This window comes from Theileria annulata, chromosome 3, assembly GCF_000003225.4.
Source record: "Theileria annulata chromosome 3, complete sequence, *** SEQUENCING IN PROGRESS ***".
Lineage (NCBI taxonomy): Eukaryota > Apicomplexa > Aconoidasida > Piroplasmida > Theileriidae > Theileria > Theileria annulata.
In genome coordinates this window covers 1025517-1044054 of record NC_011100.1, presented here as the reverse complement: position 1 = coordinate 1044054, position 18538 = coordinate 1025517, and the positions used below count along the sequence as shown (strand labels likewise).

At 27.4% G+C, this 18538-nt stretch overlaps 3 protein-coding genes across 3 annotated transcripts, besides 8 other annotated features; 1 reads left to right on the top strand and 2 right to left on the bottom strand.

The window, feature by feature from the left end:
• Positions 1–130: 130 nt before the first annotated feature.
• TA04780 (uncharacterized protein) lies at positions 131–2533 on the bottom strand (the record flags this gene model as incomplete). Its single annotated transcript, XM_950082.1, has 7 exons — positions 131–280; positions 354–434; positions 1138–1314; positions 1495–1677; positions 1812–1902; positions 2192–2363; positions 2428–2533. 7 exons carry the CDS (start codon positions 2531–2533, stop codon positions 131–133), a joined length of 960 nt encoding a protein of 319 aa, XP_955175.1.
• Positions 2534–2801: 268 nt separating this feature from the next.
• TA04775 (clathrin heavy chain, putative) lies at positions 2802–11358 on the top strand (the record flags this gene model as incomplete). The annotated part of the gene is made up of 8 exons (XM_950081.1): positions 2802–2840; positions 2907–3165; positions 3499–4165; positions 4533–4957; positions 5349–6818; positions 7345–8208; positions 8663–10093; positions 10307–11358. The coding sequence occupies 8 exons, from the start codon at positions 2802–2804 to the stop codon at positions 11356–11358; spliced, it is 6207 nt and encodes a 2068-aa protein (XP_955174.1).
• A 315-nt stretch (positions 11359–11673) lies between these two features.
• On the bottom strand, positions 11674–17630 carry TA04770 (P-type ATPase 2, putative; the record flags this gene model as incomplete). Its single annotated transcript, XM_950080.1, has 6 exons — positions 11674–11864; positions 12110–14377; positions 14664–15737; positions 16104–16860; positions 17094–17271; positions 17578–17630. The coding sequence occupies 6 exons, from the start codon at positions 17628–17630 to the stop codon at positions 11674–11676; spliced, it is 4521 nt and encodes a 1506-aa protein (XP_955173.1).
• Positions 11791–11859: a sequence feature (8 probable transmembrane helices predicted for TA04770 by TMHMM2.0 at aa 550-572, 593-615, 1269-1291, 1298-1320, 1351-1373, 1380-1402, 1417-1439 and 1446-1468).
• Positions 12123–12191: a sequence feature (8 probable transmembrane helices predicted for TA04770 by TMHMM2.0 at aa 550-572, 593-615, 1269-1291, 1298-1320, 1351-1373, 1380-1402, 1417-1439 and 1446-1468).
• Positions 12234–12302: a sequence feature (8 probable transmembrane helices predicted for TA04770 by TMHMM2.0 at aa 550-572, 593-615, 1269-1291, 1298-1320, 1351-1373, 1380-1402, 1417-1439 and 1446-1468).
• Positions 12321–12389: a sequence feature (8 probable transmembrane helices predicted for TA04770 by TMHMM2.0 at aa 550-572, 593-615, 1269-1291, 1298-1320, 1351-1373, 1380-1402, 1417-1439 and 1446-1468).
• Positions 12480–12548: a sequence feature (8 probable transmembrane helices predicted for TA04770 by TMHMM2.0 at aa 550-572, 593-615, 1269-1291, 1298-1320, 1351-1373, 1380-1402, 1417-1439 and 1446-1468).
• Positions 12567–12635: a sequence feature (8 probable transmembrane helices predicted for TA04770 by TMHMM2.0 at aa 550-572, 593-615, 1269-1291, 1298-1320, 1351-1373, 1380-1402, 1417-1439 and 1446-1468).
• Positions 14881–14949: a sequence feature (8 probable transmembrane helices predicted for TA04770 by TMHMM2.0 at aa 550-572, 593-615, 1269-1291, 1298-1320, 1351-1373, 1380-1402, 1417-1439 and 1446-1468).
• Positions 15010–15078: a sequence feature (8 probable transmembrane helices predicted for TA04770 by TMHMM2.0 at aa 550-572, 593-615, 1269-1291, 1298-1320, 1351-1373, 1380-1402, 1417-1439 and 1446-1468).
• Positions 17631–18538: the final 908 nt, after the last annotated feature.

Sequence of the window (18538 nt, the reverse complement as noted above, 5' to 3'; positions counted from 1 at the left end):
TTTAATAGTAACCGTACCCTTAGGAATATCAATAGTCTTATCCTTAGTACCAGTACCAGTAGTATTAGAAGTAATTAAGGTATTAAGTACTCTAAATATTTAGTTAATGTATATATGTATTAGTATGAGATTAATGTTGAAATAAACAGATTGGACATTGATGTAGATCTTGATGTATATATTTATCACAATATTCACAAAATATTCCTTGACAATTTTGACATTCATAACCAATTTCAATATTTAAATTACATCCACTACAATTTATATTTCTCTCAATCTAATACATTTTATCCATTTTATACATTTAATTTACATAATTTAAAGATAATTTAGATAATTAAATGATATACTTTATGAAATGATTTGGGTGGTATTAGATGATGAAATGCTCTTGATATATCTGGTGGTGATACCATAAATATACCACATCCCTATACTCAGTTACGGTGCTTGATCAAACGGTACCCCGTAAGGGGTATATAAATAACTTGAATAACTAAATACTATAAAGATATCGGAGCTGCTGGTACAAGCACCGTAATGGAATACCTGACATTTAGTAGGAATATAACAAGAATTAGAATGACATTGTGGACAAATATAAACAGTATTAACAACTTTATTATGGCAAGAACATAAAGAAATTGTAGTACCTTTCTTCATAGGTGGATATCCAACCTTAATTAATATTGGTTCCATCCAATTTTTCCTAATTCCCAATAATTATTTAAAACATTACCAAGGAGGTGGAATCGTTAGATTATTAAATAATAATTTCAAATGATTCACATCAAGTGCAACTGAATAATTACCACCCGTTTCCATACATATATTCTATATTACGTTACGGTATTACGTTACGGTATTACGTTACGGTGCTTGGTCAAGCGGTAACTAAGGAACTCCCCTTAGGATGTATATAACTAGGTATATAACTAAATACCCCTTTAAGGACTAACTAGAACCCAGGAAAGGGAGCTAATTCTATGGGTATGAAGTGTAATAGGGAAAGGGAGATAAATAACTGTATAACTATAGAAGTACTAGAGGTATATAGCTAAGAACTCCGTAAGGGGGACTATATAACTAAGGACCCCTTCGGGGTTGGTGGTGTGTACAAGCACCGTAACGTACCTTTAAAATATATAATTCAGGTGATAATGAAATACAATTAACAGTAATAAAATTTTGTTTAAGTTTATCAAGTGTAATTAAAATATTTCCTGGATCAAGTGTTTTATTTGAACCAAATATTATTAATATTTCTCTTGTCATATAATATGGTAATTCACACATTATCTTCAAACACATCTAATAATCAATTACGGTGCTTGGTCAAACGGTACCCCCGTAAGGGGTATAGATAACTATAACTAACTAAAGGACCCTGTAAGGGGCAGTTAACTAAGGTAATCCCTGGAAAGGGGTATAACTAAACTAAATAACTAATTATCCCCTTTGGGGCTAGTGGTTGGTATATAATTTAGAAACTTCAAGACCGTTTTGTAATGACGAAGAACCTTCAGGACCATCTTTAAGTATATTAGAAAGTAATTCCATTTGTTCATCAGGATTAGTACCAAATTGTGTAATCACATTACAAATCTTATTCCTCATTACTATTATACCAACTTGTGTTATAGGTCCACTTCCATATAATACATTCATAAATTCCTATTACAATTTTCTACCCTAGTAATCACTAAGTAGTCTAGTACAGTAGTCTACAGTGGTCTAGTAGTATAAGCAGTAGTCAACTAGTGTAGAGTAGTCTAGTACAGTAGTTAAGTAGTAGTTAGAATATATACTTTAAGAGAATTAAAAGCACAATAAAGACGATCAGGTTTAAAATCCATTTCATGCATTTGTTCACTCATATCAAATAATATCATTATACTCCTATAGAATTATACATATTTACATCACACACAAGTAAATAACCCACGGAAGGGTATATCTAAGGAATACTCTAAGGCTAATTAAGGAATTAGGAATCCTATAGTAATTAACTGAAGGATCCTTAAAGGATTATAACTGTATAAGGCCCCTTCGGGGCTATATAATTAAGGAATCCTAAGGGTATAAAGAGTTCTAAGGCTATAATTAGCTACACTAAGGGTATTAGGGTATAAGGAACCCCTTGGGAGGGTATATAGCTAAGGAAACCCCTTTCAGGGGGTTGGTGTACCAGAACACCGTAACGAACCTAATAATTCCACGTTTATAAATAATATCAACATTATGTTGTTTTAAATTAGTATTATAATCAATATCAAATTCTTGATAAATTTTAGTTTGTGGTTTTATAAATTGTAATATACCATCTTTCTCTATTAATTGTTCCCATGATTTATCAACATCTAATAAAATATTATTAATTTATCCAATAAATATTAATTTATCCAATAAATATTAATTTATTACCTAATTCCCATGAATATTGTTGATAAGCTTCATCTTCATTATTATTATTAATTTCATTATTTTGTTCATATTCTGTTAATAATTCTTCTAATATATATTTTTTCATATTTCATTTACACATTTCATTCTTCTAATATTATTTCATATTATCTTTCATATTTTCTTAATTCTTCTTAATATTCCTCTAATAATTAATTAATTACATTAAAATTTATTAAAATTTATTTTTAAAAAATTAATTTATTTATATTATTTCCCCATCAATACTTCTAATACACCAATTTAATCAATTTATTTATTTATTTCCAATTTTTAAATTCATATTATTAATTTGTTTATAAATTGTAGAATATGTTATTTTAAGAATTTTTATAATGAATAATTATCCAATTATTACTAATACAATTCTCAATGTATTGTTTTAATATAATTAATTATTTAAAATTATTATTATATTAAAATTTATTAAATTATTATAGTTGAGAAATTTGGGATTTGTTGATAATAATTTTAAATTTGATGTATTATCACTTGAAGATCGTTATATAAGTATAAAAGAACAAGATGGTGATAATTTGACAGTTGCAATTATTGATTTGTATAATAATAATTCCATTATTAGAAAACCAATGAAAGCTGAAGCTGCTATTATGAATCCTAATAAACCAATTATTGCTCTAAGAGCTAAACTTGATAATAATTATTCTATTCAAGTATATTTAATCTATACAAATTTTAGTCTAATAATTAGTTATCTAGTCCCTGGGAGTAGTTATATCTCACAGGAGTTACTTATTTAGTTCCTACGGGGGTTCCTAGTTATTTAGTTATACCCTTAAGATTCCTATAGTTATACAGTTTTTAAGCTCCCTTTCCCTATTACACTTCATACCCACAGAATTAGCTCCCTTTCCTGGGTTCTAGTTAGTCCTTATGGTATTTAGTTATTTATATCCCTACGGGGATTAGTTAGTTATTCAGTAGTTCATTAGTTACTGCTTGACCAAGCACCGTAACGGAACACCGTAACGCTGTATTAGGTATTTAATTTGGAGAATAAAGAAAAATTAGGTTATTATCAATTTGATCAACGTATAATATATTGGAAATGGTTGAATAATATGGAATTAGTAATAATAACAGAAACATTAGTATATCATTGGATGATAGGTTCAAATCCAAAATATATGTTTGAATTAACAGGGAAATTATTAGATTCTAATACGAAAATTGTTGGTTACTCGAGTGATATTACAAATAAATGGTGTCTAGTGTTTGGTATATATTCTAATGATCAAGGTGTCAGTATTGATGGTGTAATACAATTATATTCTGTAGATAAACGTCAACAACAATTATTTGAAGGTTATGCTGGTACTTTTACACAATTACGTACGAATAATCAGACACTTAAGAAATCCAATCTATTAATCTTTTGTGAACATAAAAAAAATACACATAATATCAAATTACATCTTATGGATATTGGTTCCCTAGGACAATCTAATACTAGTAACGGAGTTAGTAGTGGTGTAGGTACCAGTGTAGGTACTACTGGTACTACTACTGGTGGTACGGATATATTGAAAATAAATTGTATAATGGAAAGAAATGAAGAATTTCCTAATGATTTTCCAATATCAATACATGTTTTTGATTCAAATGGAATTATATTAATTCTAACAAAAAATGGTTTTGCACATTTTTATTTTTCTAATACTCTAACACATCTTTTCACGTATCGTTACGGTGCTAGGTAGTTAGGGAGATAGGTACTTAGTTACGGTATTACGGTGCTTGCTCACAGAGTAGTAGGTAGTTATGAAGTAGTTATGTAGTTAGGTAGTTAAGGGCTATTTAGGTACTTAAGAGTATTAGGTACTTAAGGCTATTAGTTACTAGGGAACTAGGTACTAGATACTTAGGCTACTAGGTATATAAGGCCTATTAAGGCTATTAGGTATTTAAGAGGTATTTTAGATAGTTATATCCCCTTAAAGGAGTACCTTAGGGGATTAGTTAGTTATCTATACCCCTTACGGGGTACCGCTTGACCAAGCACCGTAACACTGTAACTTGTAATCCCACAATTAATAATATTATAGAGTAAGAATAAGTATGTATTCATTATTTGTAAGTTGTAATAAGAAAGAAAATAATAAAAGTATTGGTGCATTAACAGTTAATCGAATTGGTGAAGTTATTAATATTATTATCGATGAAAATAATTTATTATCATATCTAACACATTTATCTACACAATCATTAGAATTTTCAGTACTATCAGGACAGTCTGGTCAGTCAGGACAGTCAGTTGGTACAATGGAAATGAGATTTAAAGAAGTATGTAATGATATAGCAACATGTTATGGTATAAAAGGATCAGATGAAATATTAATTGAATTATTTGAGAAATATTTTAATAATGAACAATATAAACAAGCTGCACAAATTGTTGCTACACTTAAATCTAATAAATTAAGGACATATGATATTATACAAAGATTTAAAAATAAATCTACTGAAACAGGTTTGCGTTACGGTGCTTGCTCCAGCAGCTCCGATATCACTACTTAGTTACCCTTGAAAGGGGTTCTCTTAGCTATATATAGTAGTTAGTTATATATATCCAGGGGTTCTGTTTGACCAAGCACCGTAACGGAGCTCCTTAACGTAGCCTACCCCACTAACTACCATTTTTGCAACCTTTTAGTTACTTATTTATTTTTTGTAATTATTTTTTACCAAATGTGTTATTGAAGCAGCAATAATTGATCTAGAGAGGAAAATTTATTTCTCCTAACCCGATCAACTTTTGACTTTTTTAAATAATTAGTGTTTTTTAGAATTATTTTTTCATAATTTCCATTAATTTAAGTTAATTATAGTTTAATAATTTTATTTATTAATTAATATTATAGGAAATGCGTTAAGTTATTATTTTAGTATATTATTAGAAGTGGATAAATTGAATGAAATAGAAAGTATAGAATTAATAAAACCAGTAATACTACAGAATCGTAAAGAATTAATAAAAAAATGGTTGGAAAATAATAAATTAACTGAATCAGAAACATTAGGTGATTTAATATATGAAATTGATTATACTATAGCATTTAAAATTTATAATAAATTACATTTATATCAAAAAGCTATTAATTGTTTATTATATCCAATTACTTCCGTTACGGTGACTGGTACACCAAACAGTATTACTACCACTGGTCCAACGTCCACCACCTCTACTACTACTACTCATACTACTACTACTACTCATACTACTACTACTACTCACACTACTACTACTAATGAAAAACAAATAGATATAATAATAAATTATATATATAAAATAATTAATATGGTTGGTATGGATGGTATAACAATATTTACAAATGAATTAAATGAGAAAATTATTATTATTAATCAATTGAAATTTGATTTTATTATTAATCAACTTGATAATAATTTATTAATTAAATTTATTAATAATTTGTTAATTCCAATTAATATTTCACGTGACGGTGTCAGTATCACGGCAAACAATAGTACCAAGAGAAGTAGTACCACCGGCCCCGAAAGGGGCCACCTTAATACTAACTCTACTACTACTGGTAATACTACTAGTAATAATACTATTAGTAGTATTGATGATATTATAGATACTAATACTAATGATAATATTAAAGGAACCTCTTTTGGGGGTGTCGTTGGAGCAAGCACCGTAACGGGCACCGTAACGGTCGAAAATGTTCTATTATGTAATATAATAGAAATAATGGAAAAATTAATAGAAATGAAAAAATTAAAAGAAATGAATGAAATATTATTGGATTATTTAAAAGAAGATTTAGAAATACATGAGAAATTACAAACAAGATTATTACAAGTAAATATAGAAAATGATAAAAGAATTGGTGAAGAAATATTAAAATTAGATATTTTAACAAAATTTAATAAAAATTATATAGCAAAATTATGTGAAGATAATGAATTATATGAATATTCTTTAAAATATTATAATGATATTACTAATATTAAACGTATATTAATTAAAGGTATTTATTTCTTATCACAAAATATTATTAATCAAACTTTATTAACATTTAATATACAAGATTCTTTATATTTTTTACAACAATTACATAATGAATACATTGGTATAAGTGGAGGAGTTGGGGATGTAAGTAGAGAATTTGAGGGAGAATTTGGAGGAGAATTTGAAGAGAAATTTGATGAGAAAAATAGAAAAGTTGAAGAAAAAGTTGATAGATTAGAGAATATAATAATAAATATTTGTTTAATATTATATAATAAAATAAATTTAAAAGAATTAACAAATATATTAACTAATAAATTATTTTATAAATTTTTTAAAAAATTATCTAAACAAGGTACGTTACGGTGCTTGTACACACCGACTTAGATATAACCCCTAAAAGGGGTTTTCTTAACCACCGAAGGGGTTTTCTTAACCCCTGAAAGGGGTACTTTAGCTATATATAGTAGTTAGTTATAGCCTAGGGGTTACTGTTTGAGCAAGCTCCGTTACGGAGCTCTTTATTTATATACCCTAGGATTACATAGGTATACACTTTTTTAGCTCCCTTTCCGGTAGTATAGTTAGTTACTATATTTAGCTCCCTTTCCAGGGGTCCTATAGTTACTATAGTTAGCTCCCTTTCCTATATTAGTAAAAGTGTATATTTAGCTCCCTTTCCTATATTAGTAAAAGTGTATATTTAGCTCCCTTTCCCAGGGTTCTATTTAGTTAGTCCCTCTGGGAGACCTTTATTTATATTGCCCCGAGGGGCCATTAATTCCTTAGTTAATTACTTATTCTGCTTGACCAAGCTCCGTAACGGAATATTTTCTAATAAATTCTACAATTAACTTCATTTAATTAATTAATTTTTATAGAATTGGATGAAGATATAAATGAGATAATAATACGTTATATGAAATTATGTATAGAATATAATGATATAATAGAATTAGAAAATATATTATTATATAATAATAATTTTAATTTATTTGATGCTAAAGAATTAATTAAAAATTCACAACTTTCTACTACTAAACCTTTTATTATTATTTGTTATCGTTTAAATAATATACAAGAATTATTATTATTTTTATTTAATTATTATGATACGGTGCTTGCTCAACCAGATACTAATAGTACTAATAACCTAACTACTAGTACTATAGGTACAGTTGTACCTGGTATTAAGGATACTACTACAGTTGGAGCAAGCACCGTAACGGGCACCGTAAAGGAAGAATTAATATTAAAAGATATAAAAATATTATTAGAAATGAATCCAAAATTATTAACTGAAGTAATAATAATATTATTAGAATTATCAGAAGAATTAATAAATAAAATTTTAATCAATATAACCAATATAACATTATTAAAAGAGATAATAAAATTAATAGAAGAACGACATCAATTGATAATATTGAAACCATTTTTAGAAATGAAATGTAAAGAAATAAATGAACCAATATTACATACAGCATTGATGAAAATATATATAACACTTGGTGAAAATCCAGAAGATTATTTAATTAATAATAAATATTATTTAAAAGAAGAAATTGCTAATTATTGTCAAGACATTGATTTACAATTATCATTACTCATTTATAAACATAATTCTATGTATGAACATTTTATTAAATTCTCTTTAAAACATCAACTTTATAAATCTTTATATCAATTTCTATTAAAAGAATCTAATATTAAATTTTATCAATATTATTATTCTAACTGTAATGGTACGTTACGGTGCTTGCTACAGCAGCTCCAATATCACTAACCCCCCGAAGGGGTCCCTTTAGTTATCCTAGTTATATATATCTAGGGGTACCGTTTGACCAAGCTCCCTTACGGACCTCTTTAGTTACTTAGCTTAGGATTACATAGGTATACACTTTTTAGCTCTCTTTCCCAGGGTCTAGTTAGTGTATATTTAGCTCCCTTTCCTAGGGTCTAGTTAGTTATTAGGGAAGTAGTTACGGTATTAGTTTAGTTAGTACCTAGTTTGGTTAGCTCTCCTTACGGGAGTTCCTTTAGTTCCTTAGTTAGTTAGTTATGGTAGTATTTAGTTATTTATTCCCTCCGGGCGTTAGTTATTTAGTTATACCCTCAGGGGGAGTAGTTAGTTATCCAGTAGTTCATTAGTTACTGCTTGACCAAGCACCGTAACGTAACACCCTAACGCTGTTATAGATATGAAAGAAATAATAAAATTATGTATTGAGAATTGTAATAGTATTGAAATAAGTGTATTAATAAAGTTTTTATTATCGGAAAATTTAAATGAAGATTTAATCATATTATTAGAAGGTTTATTATTAAATCAAACTGAATTCACTAATAATAGTAATTTACAAAATCTTTTATTAGCTACTACTATTAAAACTTATTCTAACCAACTAGACGATCTTAATCAACTAGATTATTACAGTAGATCGGATTCTAATAAACTGGATTCTAATAAACTTGATGATTCCATTAGACTAGATTCCACTAAACTGGATGATTCTACTAAATTCAGTGACTCCACAAAACTCAATGATCCTAACCAATTGGATGGTCCTGGTAAATTGGAATATTATTTGAATAAACTTAATAATTATGATGTAAATTCATTAGCTAAACTTGCTAATGATTTAAAATTACATTATTCAGCATTTCTTATTTATAATAAATCTAATAAATATAATGAAGCTTTTAATCAATTAATATTATTACATTCTAAAAGTACAGAGGGGACTAAGGTTGAGGTTAAGGGAGCTAGGAGTGAGGAGGTTAAGGAAGTTACTAAGAGTGAAAGTACTAAGGATAGTGAAGATACAGTAGGACCAAGCACCGTAACGGAAAAAATATTAAAATTAATGTATAAATATAGTGAAGAAATAAATAATGAAATGATCTGGTTCAAATTAGGTAAAATATATTTAGAAAATAATAAATTAAAAGAAAGTATCAATTGTTATTTAAAAAGTAAAAATTTTACACATCATCATGAAATTAAACTCAAACTAATGAATAACCAAATGAATAACCAAATTAATAACCAAAATAATAATGAGAATGATGAATTATTATTATTTTGGTTATTGGAGACGAATAAAATTAAACCAACATCTGAACTTATTATTGATCTTTTAATCCATTTAGCTAAATTACGTTTTTTACAACATTTCAATTTTTTAATTAATTCCTCCGTTACGGTGACTGGTACCACGGGTACAGGTACAGAGGTTACTGGTACAGTTGTACCTGGTTCCAGTACTACCATTGGAGCAAGCACCGTTACTGAGGGAAAGGGAGCTAATTCTACAGCTATGGAGTGTCCTACTCCCACTCCCACTACTAAGAATACTATTGGTATAATTGGAACTGATCCTGTAACGGATTTAAGTAATATTTCAATTGATAATATGAAAATAGATTTAAATATTGTAGGAAATGAATTAATAAAATTGGGATTATATATGGAAGCAATACAAGTATTTATAAAGATGAATAATTATAATAAATTAGCAATTTGTTATATAGAAATTAATAAATATAATGAAGCATGTGAAGCTGCACTCATGTCCAAAAATCCTAAAATACTCAAACAAACATTTGATTATTTAATTCAACATTTTGGTAATCTCTAGTCTAATACAGTAGTTAAGTAGTTAATAAGTAGTTACTGTAGTAATTAGAAGTAGTAGTCTGATAGGTAGTACAGTAGCTAATGAGTAGCCCTAGAGTATCTAAGTAGTCTTAACTACTTAAGGCCTACTTAAGGCTATTAACTACTTACTTAATTACCTCATTACCTAACTACCTAGACACCGTAACTGAATAAAATTATAGGAAATGTGGATAATAAATTATTGAATAGAGTTGGTATAGAATTATTGAATTATCCAGAGTTTCTAGTGAGTGTAGTAGCAAGTTATGAGAGTATGGGACTATTTGATGATTTGATCGAGTTGTTAAGAAATACGACAAAAACAGTAGCGACATCAACTGAGTTGGCGATTTGTATAGCCAAATATCATCCAGAAGAGTTAATGGAGCATCTAAGGAACGTTGCATTTGAGTCAAATTCATTGAATATATCCAAGACGGCAAGAGAATGTAGTAATTTATGGCTATGGCGAGAGGCGGTGTTTCTATACACCATCGACGACTCAGATAAGGCGATTTTGTCCATGATACTACATCCAGAATGTTTTGAAGAGCAACTGTTCTTCCGTACACTAGCCAACGTAAGTAATACTGAAGTGATTTACAAGGCATTATATTTCTATATCCAGCAGTATCCAACAGCTGTTAACAAGTTATTATCATGTGTCAAGTTTAAACTTGATACAGGACGTGTGATTAAGATTCTAAGGAATAATAATTGTCTACAATTGGCCAAGGAATATTTCCAACAGTCTGACCGTAACTCACAACAAATCAATGATACATTATATGAAATATACGTTGAAGAACATGACTTTGAATCATTAGAACAAGATGTGAGCAAGTATATAAACTATGATTATATGAAATTGTGTACATTATTGGAAGAACATCCACTAGCAAGAATGCGTGAAATTGGAGCTAAAATATTATCTAGACATAATCATTATTCAAGAGCATCAATAATATATATGAAGAATAATAATTATATCAAGGCTATAGATTGTGCAAGATTATCTAAATCTACACAACTAGTCCATGAAACTATAAATAATTTAATATTAAAGGAGGAATTAAATTATTTATTAGTAGCATTGGTTATTAATTTTCATTTATTAGACTTGCCAATGGTATTAGAATCTGTTTGGTTAAATAATGTTAATTTAGATGTCATTATGCCATTAATAATACATTTACAACGATTTATTAATTATAAAAAACCAAATTCACATTAACCTGTAATTTACATAATTGTTAATATATATTCTTACACAGTAGTATTAGGTACTAGAGTATTAGGTACTAGAGTATTAGGTACTAGAGTATTAATTATATAAGGTTTTAAGGTATATACTTAAGGTACTAGTTATAGTACTCTAGGTATATATACACTAGGGTTTAGTAGTACTAGGTAGTCAAGTTGTATACATAGTACTAATCCTTAACTACACATCTCTAGTACTTAAAACCCTAATATACTCTAGATTCCTTAACTACTCTAATACACAACCTATCACACCCTATGATACACAATATATATTGTTAATAAATTAAAAGGTTACAGGTTGTTCAATTTTGAGATATTCAACCTTTTGTACATGATGATAATATTGAGGACAAAAAGAGTATTTGAATACTTTATAGAAATAATCTCGATACATTGATAACATCAATGTACCTAAAATTACAATCCAAAATCTATAACTCGTAAATAATACAAATGCTGATCCAATCGAATTTGCTAAAATAATAATTAATCAATATATTAATAGAGCTCCGTTAAGGAGTTCCGTTACGGTGCTTGGTCAAGCAGTACCCCCGGAGGGGGTATATAACTAACTACTAAGCCCGGAGGGGCTAACTAACTAAAGGAACCTGGAGGGTATAAATAACTGGAATAACTAACTAAGCCATATAACTGTATAGTTAGAGAGCCCCTTTCGGGGTCTATTACTATCCGGTGGACCTGACACCGTAACGTGATACCTGAATAAATTGGTGATGAAGAAAATGAACAAACAGTTATAATAAAAAAGAATATACTAATTAAATGTGATAACAGTGTAATTTTAGTAAAATACCAAGTTTCTAAAACAAGTTTACAAGAAACAATTATAAATACACTAGACAATAACATTATTCCCAAAGTAGGTGCATCAGCAATTAATCCGTATGGAAATGGTATAGAAAATTCATCACCTAATCCAACCGTCATCATAAAAAAAATAACAGCCGATTGTATTATAGCATTTAATATCCATCCAGAAAATTTAATAACATTAAAATAATGATTAATTTGTCCCAACTGATATACGTGAGGATATTTAACAGAAAATTCACGATTATAGTCTTGATCTACAATACCAAAGATCCCAACAGGTATCGAAGTAAATACAACATTATAAATGGCTACAAATAATGAATAATATATTTTTTGACCAGAAAAAAGACTAATATATGCATAAAAGAATAATGGTATGATGAGTATAACATTTTTATAAAACATATATGAAATACATTTCGATAAGTTTCTATAACATAAACGTCCATGATGTAATATCAATGGTGATAAGAATCTGAATTCTCCTATACCGAAATCTGATGCATTAAATGCTTGTGATCCTTCTCTTCCTTTGATTCCTATTCCTACATGTGCTATTTGTATCATATTACAATCATTTGCTCCATCTCCTACTGCTAATGTTATTCCACCTAATTTATTCTTTACAAATGTTACTACTGCTCCTTTTAAATATGGTGTCATACGACAACATATTACTGAATGTACTCTTTTTAATATTTCTATAAATATTTCCTCCGTTACGGTGACTGGTCCACGGCCAGTAGTTCCATCAATACCAGCCCCGAAATGGTCTTCCTTAACCCCCAAAGGGGTTTCCTTAGTATTATTATTACCTTCGGTACTCTTAGTATTATTAGTATCCTTAGTACTCTTAGTACTATTATTGGCCGTGGTACCTGACCCCGTAATGGAAGAAAAAATATATTCTATAGATATAGAATCTAATATTAAACAACGATGTTTAGTAATATTATTTTCTTGATCAATTCTATTGATATGTTTTTTCATTTCCAAAAATAATTTATCATTAGGAACAGTGTTAGAATCTAACATAATACGATCCGATAACATATTAACTAAATTAGTAGCAATTCCAATATTAATAGAAGTATCTAAATTATCACCAGTAAGCATCCAAATTCTTATTCCTGCCATTAATAATTGTTCTATACATTCCGATACTCCTGTTTGTAATTTATCTTCGATTCCTGTTACTCCTTGTAATTCTAAATCACATTCTAATTTCGATACACATTCTGCTAATTTCTCATCTCTCGATTCTATTGTTAATTTTATTCTATTATATTCTTTTAACCATTCATTAAATTCTTTTAATTCGATCTCACGTTTTGCAAATACTAATGTTCTTAAACCTCCTACTGAATATTTCTTCATATTCCTTAATGTTACTACATCTACTTCTTTTATTTCCTTTAATTTCTTTATCATTATATTATCACCACCTTTACAATATAATATTATTCGGTTATTTTCTGTTACTTCCGTTACGGTGCTTGCTCCAACGGTACCAGTCTCCTCAGTACCAACAGCCCCTAAAGGGACTCCCTTAGTATTAATACTACTATTTACAGTATTTAAGGGATTTACACCATTTACTGGGTTCAATGGGTTAGTTACCCTATTCGAAGGGTCATTTATAGTACCTATGGGTTTTAAAGGATTGGTATGAGAAATGGATATAATAGTTGTAGAACATTTCCGTTTATAATCAAAGTCAGCTTGTGCAATGATTTTAATTTTATAAATTTGATTAAAAATTGATATGAGGACGAAATTAGAATTACGTTGTAATAATCTGAATCCACAAAAAGCAGCTGCATTAACAAAACATAATTCATCAGGACTTGGACACATATATATACGATTATTAGAACTATCTGGTACAGCCCAATTATTAATTGCTAAATGTAAAAAGAAATCAATTAAATATTCATGTCTTGGATGATTTGGATCATTTAATTCTTTAAATAATACATCATCAACCAAATTCACATGTGATTCTTTATCATAATTTGGATTCGCTACTTCAGATTCTAAAAAAATACCTTTTTTAGCATATACAAATCTTATAACATCTGTATAACCTTTACCATAACTATGTCCCATTATACTAAATTTACGAAATTCCATTTTATTACATGTTAATGTACCTAATCAAATATATTAATCCAAAATAAGATAAAATTATGAAAAAATAATTTAAAAAATAGACTAATTATTTAAAAAAGTCAAAAATTGATCGGGTTAGAGGAAATAAATTTTCCTCACCCAGTAGAAATTGCTGCAGTAACTACTTATATCGAAAAAATAATTACAAAAAATAAATAAATGTATTAAAAGGTTGCAAAAATGGTAGTTAGTGGGGTAGACTCCGTTAAGGAGCTCCGTTACGGAGCTTGGTCAAGCAGAATAGTATAACTAACTACTATATATAACTAGTATATATAACTAAGACCCTTTCAGGGATCGGTGTGTACAAGCACCGTAACGGAGTACCTGTTTTATCAGAAAAAAGATATTTAATTTGTCCTAATTCTTCATTAAGCATAGTATTTCTAGCTTTAGCATTCATTTTTAATTCATGACAATACATAGAATCATCAAATTGTATAAAAAAACCTTGAATTAATTTAACAGCATTTAAAGTAACAATAGCACTAATAGGTACAAAATTAGCAGTCAAAGCCATCCAAGATAAATAATAAATAATAAAAATATAAAATCCAGAAGCACGTGTTTCTAATGATAAATAAGAATATTTTTCATAAACTTTATTTGTATGTATATAAAGATTATAAAATGTTGCTACTAAACATAATATAAATTGTATTATACAAATAAGTAATGTTGTTTTCATCATTTTCTTTTGTAAATTACTAACTTTATATGGTGCTTTTGATATATTTTTATATATTTTTGTATCATGTCCTGTATATACTACAAATCCTATTATCCATTGTGTATTTACTAATTTACATTCACGTAATAATAAATTATTCAAATTCACTTGTGTTTCTTTACTTTCATTTATATTTTTTTCAAATTCATTTATACTCTCACTTCTTAGATTTTCCATTACGGTGACTGGTCCACGGCCACCACTACCCCCCAAAGGGTCTTCCTTACTATTAGTATCCTTAGTATTAGTATTAGTACACTCTGTACCTGTAAAATTAGCTCCCTTTCCCTCAGTTACGGTGTTAGGTACAACTGTACCAGTATCCTTAGTACTATTGGTAGTACTGTTTGGTGGACCAGTCACCGTAACGGGAGAATTAACATTTTCTAATGAATTATTATTAGAATTTAATTTAAATTTATAATTGGTAATTAATTTTTTCATTTCATTATTTAATGGAATTGGTGTAATTTTATCAGAAAAAAGATATTTTAAATGACCATCAAAACTAATAAGATTCTTATTTGGTCCTTCACATTTAAAATGACCAAGTAAACGTTGTACTTCTGTAATTACATGTTCAAAATCACTACCCAATTCATTATACACATCTATACATCAATTAATCCAAAATAAGATAAAATTAGTAAAAAATAATTGTAAAATTAGCTAGAAAAAAATAAATGTTCAAAATTGATCGGGTTAGAAGAAATAAATTTTCCTCTCTAATCAGATCTTGCTGCAGTAACTACTCATAACACTAATTTAATTAACAAAAAATAAAATAAATATCAAATAGGTTGCAAAAATGATAGTTAGTGGGGGTGGCTCCATTACGGTGCTTGCTCAAACGGTACCCCTAGAGATACTATAACTACTATTAGTGGTATAACTAAGACCCTTTCAGGGGTAAATAACAAGGCTATTGGAGCTGCTGTTGCAAGCACCGTAACGCAATACTAATCTATTTATATTACCATAAATGGATTCTTTTTTTTTAATATTAGTTTCACCGTCTAATGAAGAAGCATCAACATATGCAAAACCATTTTCTTCAGAAGTAGCTAAAAGTACTAAATCAGCAGGTGCGATATCTTTATTTTGTAAAAACACATATTCACCAACTTTTAAATCTTTCCAATATTTATTTACTAATACTTTATTTCTCAAGGCTCCTTCGACAAAATCATATCGTTCCGTACCAACAAATTCATCAACTTTTGATTTTTTACCTTTATCTCTTGATTTAAAAAATTTACTACCAATTCTATTAGATTTTGTACCACCAGTATCCTTAGTATCCAAACCATTAGTAGCGGTGCCCACAGTTCCAGTACCCTTAGTACCATTAGTACAGGTACCATTAGTGGTGGTAGCATTCTTGGAACGTGACACCGTAACGGTAGTATTAGATTGAGTAATACCACAAGTATTAATACAAGGATCGGAAATATCAAAATTACTAGAAATTGGTGTATCAAAATTACTATCAAAATTACTATCCGTATTATTATCAGTATTACTATCAGTATTGGTATCAGTAGTATTGATATTATGTAATAGTTTGGATTGATCAGTAACATATGGTAGATTAACAATTTGTACGATATTATTATTCAGTTGATTATCAGACAAATAACGTTGATAATCTTCATAACCATCTTTCAATGCAGAAAATAATAATACAATTATTAATGGTAATAATACTATTGGATATCCTTGTGTAGATGATACCTATACTTTTCTATATCCTATATATCTAAGGCTATATAAGGGGTATTAGAGGTATTTAAGGGTACCCTCGGATGAGGGGTATCTACGAGTATTCTAAGTACTTAAGGGTGTTTAAGGGTTATTAACTACTTAAGCCTATTTAAGGGTTATCTAAGGCCATTTTAAGGCTAGCTGGAGTATATAAGGCTTAATAACTACTTAAAAGTATTCTAGTGTTAGGTATAAGAATAAACTTGTGGTGTAGATTGTAAAACAGCAATAAAAACGAAATAAAGATTTGATGGTATACAAAGTTGTTCATATAAATTTTTAAAAATGAAATTATATGGAGTATATTTCGTTGTTTTAACTCTATTCGAACAAGGAAATATTTGCTTTATATTCAGTTTTATATTACGTATTTCTTCATCTCTATACATTCATTAATATATAAATAATAATTAATATAAATAATAATTAGTAATTAGTAAAATATATGATTAGTAGTAATTAGGAGTAGTGGGTGTGGAATTTTCCTCCGTAACGGAGCTTGCTACAACTGTACTAATATCCTTAAAAATACTATTACTAATAGTATTAAGAATATTAGACTAAGGATTCTATCCTAGTATTTCAGGATCTAGGAGCAGCAATTTGAATACTAAAATTTTCCTCAAATATTACTACTACTACTAATAGTATTAAGAGTATTAATAGTATAATAAATATTGAGATTACGGTTTTTTGAAGTATTTATTATACACATATTCATATATGCGCATAAAAACCATTTTTTATATTAATTTCTAATATATTAAACAATTTTTAATATTAACTATCATTTGTTAAAAATATTTTTTATTTTACAAAATTTAATTAAATTAAAAAAAATTTTAAAATTATAATCTTGAAATCATTAAATTAATTAAATTAATAAAAAAAGTTAATTTAATTAAAAAATTGATCAAATCATTAAAATGGTAAAATTAATAAAAAAAAGAGTTTGGAAAAAAAATTTATATTAAAAAAATGATTAATGAAATTAATAAATGTACCAACAGGATCAATAACAACATTTTCACAAATTTCAAAATTTCAATCAAATTACATAAAAATTTCAAAATCTTCATATATTTAAATTAATTTTAAAATTATAAATTAATTAATTAAAATTATAAATTATATTTTTAAGTAATTTTGAAAATTTATTTTTTTTAATATAAATATTTTAATATACAAATTTATATATAAATATTAATAAATAAGATTAATTAATTTATATATAAATATATTTATTTTAATAATTAATTTGTATTATATTTTGTAAATTGATAATTTGTATAAAAAATTTAATATAAAAATTGAAAAAAAATTATTCTAATAATTTTATTAATAATTTATTTAATATTTATAATATTATTATATAAAATTTATTATTATTAATTTATAAAAATTAACTTTGAAACCCCATCCATGTAATTGATTGGGGTACAGCAATAAATATATTAATAAAATTAATTATATATTTTTTTTAAAATATTGTTTTATTGTGTAATTTCAAATTAAATTATTAAAAAAATTCTAATTAAATATTTTTTCTAAATTATTCATTAAAAAATTTATCGTAAATAAAATAAAAATAAATAAAATAAAATAAAATTAATAATAAAAATACATTTAATAAAAAAATAATAAAATA